The sequence below is a fragment of the Hylobates moloch genome, unplaced genomic scaffold, assembly GCF_009828535.3.
Source record: "Hylobates moloch isolate HMO894 unplaced genomic scaffold, HMol_V3 SCAFFOLD_22, whole genome shotgun sequence".
NCBI classification, from domain to species: domain Eukaryota; kingdom Metazoa; phylum Chordata; class Mammalia; order Primates; family Hylobatidae; genus Hylobates; species Hylobates moloch.
Genome location: NW_026652297.1, coordinates 7,876,282 through 7,888,926, shown reverse-complemented (window position 1 = coordinate 7,888,926; position 12,645 = coordinate 7,876,282). Strand labels below are relative to the sequence as shown.

The window sequence follows — 12,645 nt, the reverse complement described above, 5'->3', positions numbered from 1 at the left end:
AAACCCTAAAGTATAATTAATAAATAAATAAATAAATAAATAAATAAATAAATAAATAAATAAAAGAAAATGAAAATTTGCATTACTGTGTGAAGTAGATCCCCCAATTATATTCACAAAATATATATTTTCTAAAAACCAGATATATTGGCTTTTAATAAGAACTACAACTGACTGTAAGAGGAAAGAGGTGCTAGCCTCAACAGATTAAAACACACTTTCTCATTTTATATGCCACAGATCTGCTAGAGTATAATGAGGATGTCAGTCTGTTCATTTGGACTAATAATTACATCTGTTTACTGGTTTAACACTCTCACTCCCACTTTGCCAATAACCAGCTAAGAGGAAATCAGATTATCTGAGGGCACAGAGAATCAGTAAACAAAGGGGATCTTAAGGTATGTGCCTTAACCAGGGTAGCTTAAAACACTTCCCTCTCTACTGGGAGAATCTTGTCAGGGAAACTATAACAGGCATTTCTGTCTAACGACAACTTTCCCTTGGTTACTGCCTGGATGGGCATTGCCAAGCCGGGTCGCTGTGACTTTTTTCTTCTCTCTGTTTCTTTATGTCCTCCCCCACCCTGCCCCCCAAGAGTAATCAATCAGTGCTGGTTCTAATTCATGTTCCCTCTTTAGCTATATAACCTTCAGTCAGGTTATCTTTTTCCATAATGGCCTACAGGACAGTCTCTCAATTTGAAGTGACATTTTATTTCTCTGCTTTCATCTACTATACACTATTATATTTGAAAGTTTATTTGGGAGATTTCTGTTATTCTGAAATCTCTGAAAATTCAGCTAATCAAACATTTATTCAGCTCTTTCTGAAGGGCATTATGCCCAGGGGATGCAAAGACTCAGCTCTTGAGAAGCTTGCCAATTCTACTCGGAGACAAACATGTACTAGAGGGATATTTCAGTTATCTATTGCTATATAGCAAATTATGCAAAATTTGCTTAAATAATGATTATTTCTCATCATTTTGTGGGTTGATGCATCTTGGCTGGGTGGTTCTTCTGCTTCACATGGTTTTGGCTGGGATTACTAACTCAGTTACATTCAGCTGTCAGTTGGACTCATCTGGAAAGTACACAAAGGCCTCAGTCACATGTCTGGTGCCTCAGTGCTCCTCCACAAGGCCTCTCTACATGGTGAGCTCAGGCTTCCTTACAGCATGATAGTCTCAGATAGTTAGACTTCTTATGTAGAAGTTAACTTTAAGAGAGAGGAAGCAGAAGCTCTTAAGATTTGGGCGTGGAAGCCCCAGAACATCACTTTCACAGCATTCTCTTAAAGTGAATCATAAGGCCCGTCCAAATTAAAGAGGACAGGAAATAGCTTCTGCCTTTTGATGGGAAGAGTTAATGTATGTATGGGGAAGAACTATGATATCCATCTTTGGAGACAATGACATTGGATGATTTAATAGTGTGATCACTGTTTACTTATTAAGGTAGGCAAGGGGTGCTGTGCACTACAGAAGAGGGGTTCTTAGTTCATCCTAGAGAATCCAGGGAAGGCTTCCAGGAGATAATACTTGACCTGAATCTTAACTGATGTTGATGCTTGGGTGTGTAAACAGATGGAAAAGTAAGGGAGGGTATCCAGGTGCAGGAAACAGCATTGCTATAAACTCTGAGGTGTGAAACAGGATTGCTTTGAAGCTCTGAAGTGTGAAACAGCATGGTACTTTCAGGAACCTACAAGTAATTCTGTATTATTAAAGTTATTCCATTCTTTGAGATAGAGGCAATTTCTTCAGTTTGAGCACTTGTTTTCCCTAAATTCAATGATGATTTTATTCATTTTAAAAATGCTATTTCATAATCTTTCCTTGAAGGACTCGAGAGCCTATTTTCATCTGCTTAATCAGATTGCCCCTAAAGATGGGAAAGATGGACCTGCCATTGTCATTGACCTTTCAGGAATTAACGTGAGTGCAATTTTTAACTTTTAAAATATATTGTGGTAAAATAGACATAGAAAATTTACCATTTTTATCATCTTCAGTGTTCAGTTCAGTGGCATTCAGTACATTTGTATTGTTGTGCAGCTATCACCATTATCCATCTCTACAAACTTTTCATCATCCTGTAGGGAAATTCTGTACTCATTAAACAATAACTCCCCATTTTCCCCTTCCCGCAGGCCCTGGTAACCACTGTTCTACTTTCTGACTATGAATTTGAATTTGAGTAGCAGGTACAGTCAAATTTAGAGTACAGTTCTCTACAAGCAGCCTTCCCTGGTAGAGCCCTCAGCCCTCCATTAAAGTTTGGTGCTTTGCTCTATGGAAGTTTTTTCCATGCCCCAGGCTCCAAGCCTCCATGTCAAGCCAACTGGCTGTCATGACGGAAGAAAGGGAACTGCGTAATTGTGACCTGGAGTATTTGTGGAATCAATCCTACATTCACGTTTCCCTGGTGCAAGGCAATTGGAACTCACCAGGGTGCTCTTGTGACTGTCAGCATATGCCAGGAAAGGAAGCAACAACCTGTTGTTAGATTTTTAAGCAATCAATTATCAGTTTTACCAGCTTATATTTAGAAATATACAAAATAAAAATAGATATTCCTAGTATTTATGGTGTAGGAAAGACTGATACAGATTCTGACCTCCCAAACATACTTCCTAGGAATCTCATTGTTTTAGCATAAGTTATAAATACCAGGGACGGTTCTATCTAAATCAGGATGTCTAGTCTTTTGGCTTCCCTGGACCACATTAGAAGAATTGTCTTGGGCCACACATAAAATACACTAACACTAACAATAGCTGATGAGCTAAAAAAACAAAAAACAAAAAAAAAGGTGCAAAAAAATCTAATGTTTTAAGAAAGTTTACAAATTTGTATTGGGCCACATTCAAAGCTGTCCTGGGCTGCATGTGACCCACCGGCCGTGGGCTGGACAACTTGAATTCTAAACATTAAAATTTGGTCAGATAATAGATTGTATGAAAATATGTCATGTACTTAAAGTGCAGTATCCATAACATTTGGTTTTAAAGGCACCTTGAGTCATTACTAATTATATCTCACATTATTATAATGACATATTTCAGAAACACAGTATTGCAATGCTCTGTAAAATGTGCAAATCATTTTAAGTAAAAAAATTAGGAACTTATGGAAAATTTTGAATATATTCAAGAGAACAGACTTAGGATACTAAACTGTCAGGTACTCAACCCTCAGTTTCAACATCTGCCAATTCATGGTCAATCTTATCTAATTTATTCCCTATTTCCCTCCTCTCCTATATTATTTTGAAGCAAATCCTAGACATTACTTCATGGATAAATATTTCAATATATATTTCTAAAAGATAAAGACACTTTTAAAGTAAAACCACAATACCTTATCATACCTTAAAAAATTACAACAATCTGTATCATCATAAAAATATCTAGTCAATGTTGACATTTCCACTTGCCTCATAAATGCCATTTTTTCATAGTTTATTTGAATTAAGATCTAAAATAAGGTCCACATATTGTCTTTGGTTTTGTTTTTTTTTTTAGATGGAGTCTTGCTCTGTCGCCCAGGCTGGAGTGCAGTGACACAATCTTGGCTCACGGCAACCTCCGCCTCCTGGGCTCAAGTGATTCTCCTACCTCCACTTCCTGAGTAGCTGGGATTACAAGTGCATGCCACCACACCTGGTTAATTTTTGTATTTTTAGTAGAGACAGGGTTTCAACATGTTGGCTAGGCTGGTCTCAAACTCCTGAACTCAAGTGATCCGCCTGCCTCTGCCTCCCAAAGTGCTGGGATTACAGGCATGAGCCACCATGTCCAGCCACATATTGTCATTTTTTGATGTCTACAATGGTAACTTTTCTTCGTTAATTTAATAATCTGTTGCTTTCTCTGATTTCATTTACATGATTAATTATTTTGCAACTCTGGTGCACAGAATTAGGTGGGTTATCTTTGGTCATGATACACTCATATGGGTCTGTGCATACCCATTTTAAAATTTATTTTTGTGTGTGGTTGTTTGTTTTGAAACTGTAACAAGCCTCATGAACTCTCAATCTAACAGGAAAACTAAAACCTTGACATTACATTTTCTGTACAGTTCTTCCCTATTCCATCTCTGTTTAGCCCAGTGTGGTAACCAGTCTTTCCTTTTATGTAGTTTCCCTTCATCCAAATGTATCCCTTACAAAATTAAATTCTTCATTTTACTTTTTAACTTCCTTTAAAGTTTATCATGTTATACTTAAATTTCTAGTACTTCTTTTTGAACTTGTATCTCTAAGAGTTATTCATATTGGATGTCATGGTGTGAATATACAAATTCATTCATCTACTCTCCTGTTTATAGGTATTTGGGTTGTTTCATTTGTTTCCAGGGTTTTGCAATTGTGAAAGGTGCTTTTCCCTATGATTTTAATTTTTAAAATATATATTTCAACTTGTTTTTCATCAAGAAGAGCCTTCTGGAAATGTCACTTAGTGTACAGTGGGTATGATAACTATGCCTGTTATCCAGAGGGCACTCTACTAGCTGGTCTTGAATAAGTTACCTATAGTGCGACCAGTAGGAGCTTACTGATACAATATTTGAGGATTTTGCTGAGTATTTTAGCAAGAAGGGTAAAATATAACTCAGTTATCCCAGCAAGGAAATTCAGAGACTTTTTTCCTTTTAACTTAAAAGGCGTGGGGGCTGGGTGTAGTGGCTCACGGCTATAATCCCAGCACTTTGGGAGGCCGAGATGGGCGGATCAGGAGTTCGAAACCAGCCTGGCCAACATGGCAAAACCCTGTCTCTACTAAAAATACAAAAATTAGCTGGGCATAGTGGCATGTGTCTGTAATCCCAGCTACTCAGGGGCTGAGGGAGGAGAATCACTTGAACCCAAGAGGCAGAGGTTGCAGTGAGCCAAGATCATGCCACTGCACTCCAGCCTGGGGAACAGAGCAAGACTCTGTCTCTAAATACATAAATAAATAAAGGAATGGGTAAGTTGACTTGGAATTACTACACATTTTGATCTTATTTTGAGTTATTATTTGATACATTTGTGGAAAAGTAATTGCTTATATATATATGTATACCAATAAAAATTATGCCAATTAAAACTTCACTTGTAACCATTTTTGTTTTATTGTTTAGGAGACAAATGACCTGAAGCGTGCTGGACTCATGCTTCAAGAAGCAGATAAACTGGGCTGCAAGCAGTTTGTTACTCCTGCAGATGTGGTTTCAGGCAATCCTAAACTTAATTTAGCTTTTGTAGCTAATTTGTTTAACACATACCCATGCCTGCACAAGCCGAATAATAATGACATCGATATGAATTTACTGGAAGGTGCGTTCTTTCTGCCTTTGATTGACTTGCTGTATTTATCTTCTTATGGTATTGTCTTACTTCACTGTCAGAGATAGGGGATTGTGGTGAGAAATGCAATTTAGTGTCTGTAGGTATGTGTGTCTATTGAAAAATTAAAATTATGGAAGGTGGTTGCTGGTTTTGGTTAAAAGAGAATGCTGGGGTAAATTTTATCTTTTATTTCTCCATAAGAGGTTAGTGAAAACTATCATACATTTAAAATATTCTCATAAATGATCACATAACAGCTCTACCACCAATATGGACAATGAATTATCTATTAGAATAAAATAATTATTAGTAGGTGTTTTTCTCCTTTGAAAGTTCCAGTTTGACTCTAGTATTGTTCTCTTTTTAAGGTTTTTAGTGTACATGAAAAAAATTACAGTGTTCGTTATTTGTCTTTTGTGTGGTCTATCGTTATCTGTCTCATAATATATAATACTTTCCTATTTTGCTTCATGAAATGCAGATTTGACCCCTCCTAATGTAGGTACTGTATTTAGTACTTTTCTATACTCTATAAATATATTCATTCTGAACATTCTTTTTAGTAGTACCGTTTATTCTTTCCATCTGGGTTGATATTTTACTTTTTGCATTGTTCATGCTGTGTTATTTCTCTCTTAATATGCCCATAGAATGAAACACAAATAAAACTTAATTAAAATAGCAGAACAAAGCTTTGATTTTGTAAAATTTCTACCTAATTTGCCTTCTATAATGATGGGATATTGTAGTTGTAAACACATTAGAACTCAATTTTGAGAACTGGAATTCATGATTTGATGTAAAATCTTTATCCTTCTCCTGTGATAAAATGTCAAGTAATCTTTGAAAGGATTCATTTAGGTTCTGTAACATATTATTTTGTATCAATTAGCTATGTTATATTTACTGAACCTCACTGAAGCTTACAATATATGAATCATAATGACAAAACATTCTCAATACCCAGTTCTTACTCATTTGTTTCCCAGCCTTTCTTTTTTCTCCCACTCTCATACATACCAACACCCACATTGGTATCAGAACTTAAAGTAAAAACAGTGGCAGTGGTAATGGCAGTTGTTGAAGGGAAAGGCAGTTGTCAGAGGAAGGCGCCAATCTTAAGATTTTTCTTGCTAGTTGCCCTGGTTTGGAGAAAGCAGGGATTCTTCTTGGTAGGGAGAATATGATGTGCGGTATTCATGATCTCAGTGTTCGTTCTCTCACATAACTCACAATTATCCCTTCTTTCTCAGTGAGACAGAATGAGAAATCAATTTCATGATCTTTTTCTGCTTGACTGCCATAACCAAAGTTCCAGTGTCCTTGTCACCTCGTAATTAACAGTTTTGTGATTAATGAACGACGTTTCAGATTTAACAAATATATTCTTCGAAGAATATGAGTAATTCATTCTTCTTGAAGGTCCCGTAAAATAAAGATTATATTTTCTATGTAGATATGTAACTGAGAGGGAAAAATAGACAAAAAAATGTAGATTTTTCAGCAAAGAGAAATTTAGGGTGAGAGATTAGAACTTGAAAAAAATAAGCAAAAGCAACCTGTTAGGTTTTATCAGTCTGGAAAATTTCAAAATCCCTCTGTCAGTAGAAGGCATTGTTTAGAGTGGCATATTAAAAATGATCTGCTTTTTATAGTCACTGAATTCTTGCTAGATATCTTTTCCAACTTGCTCGCTCTCTTATTTTTCATGTTTGAATTCTTTTTGCTAGTGTTCAGCATGCTTTTGGAATTTTTCAGTGTGAATAGGATTGCTAAATATTTCCATCATTATTTACTGTCTATTAAGGTACCATGGGAAATATTTATCAGTCATCTTTATTATGTATGTCGTCATATATCTGCCAAAAATGTATTTGACTTTGACTGTCATTGGATTATTTTCCTCTGTAAATTTGTGTTTTAATATATCCTTATGAAATTTGAAGCTTGATCATATCACATCCCAAATTCATATGTTAGTATGTCCTCATTGTCAGATAATTTTCTCTCTAGGGAATTAAATAAAACACAATTCAATATTAAACCCTCACATCAAATTGAATCAGATATGTGGGCTACGTATAGAAAGATCATCTCAGAATTCGTTTATGGTTACAGAAGGTACACAGGCCACAAACTATCAGACTTTGTTCAAATCATAGTTCCACTATTTAATCTGAATGACCTCTGTGAGCCTTGGTTTTTTTCATATATAAAACAAGACTAATAAACTTAATTTGAAGAGTTACAGAGCAAGCTAAATGTGATCATGAATGAAAGAATACAGTGTGTGTTTATTAATGGTCAGGGAGGGAGGAGGAAAGCACTTCATATGTCACAGCACATTTGAGTGTTAAATATATGTTAATTCCTTTTTTCCCTCTTAGTAGCCTACTTCTAAGATATTTGTTATTTTTATTACTATTTTTTATTATTTGTAGATGTCAAATTGAGCCTGCAAACGAAAAGAATGTTTTATAGTTCTTTCAATCTTGTATATCAGCAATTAAGATTTTACTTCTTGAAATTGTATATCAGATCTAGGGGGAAAAAAGATTTTACTTCTAAGATTGCTTTAGCTGTCTATAATCCAGACAACATTTTCCAATCTGGAATACATATATCTTTGTAATGCTTTACCATGGCTGTTGCACAAATGCATAGTGCCTCTAGCTTTGAGCATTTATGTACCAAGACACTTTGAAATGTTATTAGATAAATAAATGCTCATTTATAAAATCTATTTTACTTTCCACATATCAAAAATTAAAGTAATTATATAATCAGTTGAGAACAATAGGAAGAAATATGAACCCCTGAAGATAGTTTCAGAACTCAATCAAAATGCAAGTTATTTTAAAATATTATTCACTGCATCATTAGGTTCAACAGAATTTGGATATTTTAATTAAAAATTAAACCATTATGGCACTATTAATCTTCATGATTTTAAGACATTTAGATTTTCCTAGATGGAAATAATGTAAAACTTCTGTAACTATTAGAAAATATATATATATATCTTTATGATAGATAGTAATAGAGAAACAACTGAGAGGTAAATCCAAATCAAAGGCATCAAGTTATTGATCATAGTATGTTTATATTTATGTCACTTTGGGGATAGTTCATAGATTTAATTTGTACCTGTTTAATAATTGCTACAAATAAGGCTGGCATGGATTCTAGAAATATTTAGTTTAGCTTGGTTCTTCTTAAAAAAAGATTCTCATGTAGACTGTTTATTATAAAGTGGTGGTAGTAGATACAACAGACTGATCAGTTACCTTTTATGCAGACCAGAGGGAACAAAATTTAAGCAAGAAATTATAGGGCTATATAATAGAGCAATAATTAAAGCAGATTCTGGGAAAGCTGTTAGATAATGGCATTGAAATCACATGAAACTACAGTGGGTAGATTATTTCCTGAACAGTTGGCACAAATAACAGAATCCTTTAGATCTGACAAGGCTTGGGTTCCTATCCTGGGTGTGCAGGTTTATACTGTCTTTGGCACTCAATGTGAAGATGACTGTTGCAATGGCTCTATATGAACGAGCCCCTGGAACGCAGATGATTATAGATTTATGTGCCAAATTGTCCTGTGAGTCTCACATGGGCCAAAATCTAGAGAGTGACTTGAACTTGCCTATAACTTAGAAGCGATGACAGGTATAAATGTTTCAGTTTTTCAGGAGTCTGGTGATAAGATGTAAACTAGGCCATTCCACTGTCTAATAACTTTGCCAAAGAACAAATAATCATGATAGTTACTTAGAACTATTTGCAATCAGGAGATGACTAGAAGGCAGACAGTGGCAGAGCCAGCCCACATCCCTGCTCACTTTGTGGTATACCATAACCCCCATTTTCCTTATAGATGATGTAAGCACTGTTACAAAGGGAATGCTCAGGAAGGTAGGGTTAAATAACAGCACCTGAAGGAGTTACCTCCTTCAGGGGATCTTTGAGGTCCAGGAACCTACTATGATGAAATGTGTCTTTCTGTTGTCAGCCTGTATTGGGTCTGTGTTCCTTACGTATTATCAGTAATGATAATCTAAACTAACTCAGGAAGCCTGTAAAATAGTTATATTCCCCTCATTGTGTGTTTTTATATTTACCTGTAATCCCCCCTGCCCTTCATTGTGTGGTGTAAAGTGTAGGTTTGTGTGCTGAGAAACTTTCCTATGTAAAACCATAATTTGTACAAATTTAGAAACACTGCACGGAGAAAGGTTTAACTTTTCTATTTGTGTTTAATGTGCTAATGTTACCCTGACTGCAAAAACATTTTGTTTTTATTAATGTTTAGTGAATCCCTTTTGCATCTAATCATAATTATAGACCACAGAAGTGTATCTGTTATTTCTAGGCAGAGAAACCCGTGGCTCAGTACTAGTTCACAGACATCAAAGGGAATCTAGAAGGAGAGATTTAGAGCAAATGGAGGCTTCCTAGATAGTAGGAAAGAAGGGACTTTGGCATTAAGAGACTTTTTTTCTCCCTTTAAAGAAACTGTAGTATCTAAAGAACCATGGCAAGGTAGGTTTGACCAGTTTGTACCTGCTAGAATGGTTTAACATATAGTTTCTGGTTCCTTTTGTCCTGAGTCATCAGTGTGAGCTTGTGTCTACTCTAGGAGAGAGCAAGGAAGAGAGAACATTTCGGAACTGGATGAATTCCTTGGGAGTCAACCCATACATTAATCATTTGTACAGGTAAATATTTTATTGTGTTTCAGCTTTACTGTCAGGGTCCAACTTTTCAAGTTTCAAACTGTAGGCATGTTTAAATGGAACATTTTCTCTAGTTGCAAGAATTTTAGCCAATTTTTAGAGTTTCAGGATACTGGGAATTGGCAATACAATGGATTTTAAAAGAAAGCTACTATTCAAAAAAGGAATAATAGTTATGTTTTTGATGATATACCTAAATCAGTAAAGATAATCTTTACTCTTTTATAGTTATTGATTATAAAAATAATTTCAACTTTAACAGATTAGAGTAACAGTAATAACTGATAAATCGTTGTTATATCAGTATTTTTATTATGTCATTTTTCATTTATTTTTGCCAAAACCTTAATTATTCCATAATTTTTGTGTATATTTTTTTCTAATTTTAAAAGTAACTTGTTTTCCTTGAATAATTGTTACAGCTTATCTCATTCTTTCTTGTTTAAAAAATGATAACACATTATTGACATTAGTAGGGCTAAGAAAATATTTTACTAAATCAATTCCTGGGCTAACGATGCATCTTTCTAAGTGTGGATGAGAGGAAACCATTCTTCTCTCTTTATTATACAATCTACCAGCCTGCCTTGATAAAATGCAAAAGAAGCCAACTTCAGCTAGTTGTATTTTTTTTTAGAAAAAAGTTCTTTAATTAACTAAATGTATTAATAATTTACATACCCAAGAAACTCCTTAAACAAGATTATGATTAACTCCTTAAAGAAGATTAATGTCACAACAGGCCAAGTTCACTGGTTCACTGAGGATGTATGATGTTGTAATTTCTGCTCCTTTGTGTTTATTCACAATGTTCTTTAAAATTGAAAACCAGTGTTACCTTATTATGGTAACTGGCTTTGATGTGATAGATCCATATTTGTAAAGCTCTTGAAGAGTGTGTAAATTTCAGCTAGATGAGAGGAGATATACGTCAATTAGACCGGAGCTCCTGTTACAATAGCAGGGAAATTAAAACACAAATATTGAAGGTGAGGAGGGATTCACTTTTTATGGACTGATTTGAAAGAATGTCTATAATATATAGTCAAAAGAAAAAGAATAACAGGTCTAGTATGATCCCATTTTGTTTACAATTTGAGTGTGTAGATATTTGTATTCGAATTTTAAAAGAAAATCTAGAGAGATACATAGCAAACTGTTTTTTTTTTTTTTTTTTTTTTTTTTTTTTGAGACGGAGTCTCGCTCTGTCGCCCAGGCTGGGGTGCAGTTGGCGCAATCTCGGCTCACTGCAAGCTCCGCCTCCCGGGTTCACGCCATTCTCCTGCCTCAGCCTCTCCGAGTAGCTGGGACTACAGGCGCCCGCCACCACGCCCGGCTAATTTTTTAGTATTTTTAGTAGAGACGGGGTTTCACCATGGTCTCGATCTCCTGACCTCGTGATCCGCCCGCCTCGGCCTCCCAAAGTGCTGGGATTACAAGCGTGAGCCACCGCGCCCGGCTAGCAAACTGTATATAGCCTGGGTAGTAGGAGTAGAGAATAGTAAGGAGACTTACTTACTTACTTACTTACTTACTTATTTATTTACATATTTGAGATGGAGTTTCACTCTTGTTGCCCAGGCTGGAGTGCAATGGTGTGATCTTGGCTCACCACAACCTCTGCCTCCCGGGTTCAAGTGATTCTCCTGCCTCAGCCTCCCGAGTAGCTGGGATTACAGGCATGTGCCACCACGCCCAGCTAATTTTGTATTTTTAGTAGAGATGGGGTTTCTACATGTTGGTCAGGCTGGTCACGAACTCCTGACCTTAGGTAATCTGCCTGCCTCGGCCTCCCAAAGTGCTGGGATTACAGGCGTGGGCCACCGTGCCCAAGACTTTTACTTTTAATCTTAGTAACTTAAACATGATTGCATTTTTTTTGAACCATGAAAATGTATTTTTCTATAATTAAAGAGTAACTTAAAAATAGCAGATTAAGATTTGTTGATACTCATGTAATTATTTCATAAATGTCAGGAACACTAGAGTTCTATCATTGACAGTGGAGAAAAGAATTGACCAAACCTTTTAGCTAAAGATATCTGAAGAATATCTTTATTCAAGAAATACTATCATAGGGCTTCTGAGCATATAGTATTTTTTCTTGCAAAAAGAACTGTTGCTTTCAGAAAATTCTTAAAAGTAACATAATCTTGGAGAACCATCAGATGTAGAAGAACAATAGGTGGACATCTAGTTGACACTGGAACCATATGTCCATAGAATTGTGTCTGCATCATATTCCTAAACCCACCCCCAATAATTTTTAGGTTCCTGCCTATAGTATAGCCAGCCCATACCAAAACAGCTAGATTTTCACTGAAAATTCTCTTCTCTAAAATGTTATAAATATATTTCAAGAACTGTTAGTCCTAGAGTTTTTCTATGACCAGTTGGTTCTAGAACTCATCTTGAAGTCTCTGGAAATCATTTAAAGTCTCTGGACCTCAGTTCTATTTGCAAAATAATAATAATAATAATAATAATAATAATAATACCATACTAGACAGGAGTGAGAATGAATTCATTTAAAGTAAAAAAGAAAAATACATGAAACATAAGATT

The 12,645-nt window shown here is 35.4% G+C and overlaps 1 protein-coding gene across 8 annotated transcripts in view; it reads left to right on the top strand.

Annotated features, from left to right (window-relative positions):
• Nucleotides 1–12,645, top strand: part of PLS1 (plastin 1) — a 140,880-nt gene that overhangs the window by 110,810 nt on the left and 17,425 nt on the right. For all 8 annotated transcript variants that reach the window (XR_009211681.1, XM_032143880.2, XM_058433629.1 and 5 more), the window contains 3 exons: nucleotides 1,847–1,939; nucleotides 5,132–5,327; nucleotides 9,984–10,062. Coding sequence is in view for 7 of the 8 variants with exons in the window: in XM_032143880.2 (XP_031999771.1) it covers nucleotides 1,847–1,939; nucleotides 5,132–5,327; nucleotides 9,984–10,062 (368 nt within the window). In the remaining variant the exon portion in view is untranslated. The remainder of the gene's footprint in view (nucleotides 1–1,846; nucleotides 1,940–5,131; nucleotides 5,328–9,983; nucleotides 10,063–12,645) is intronic.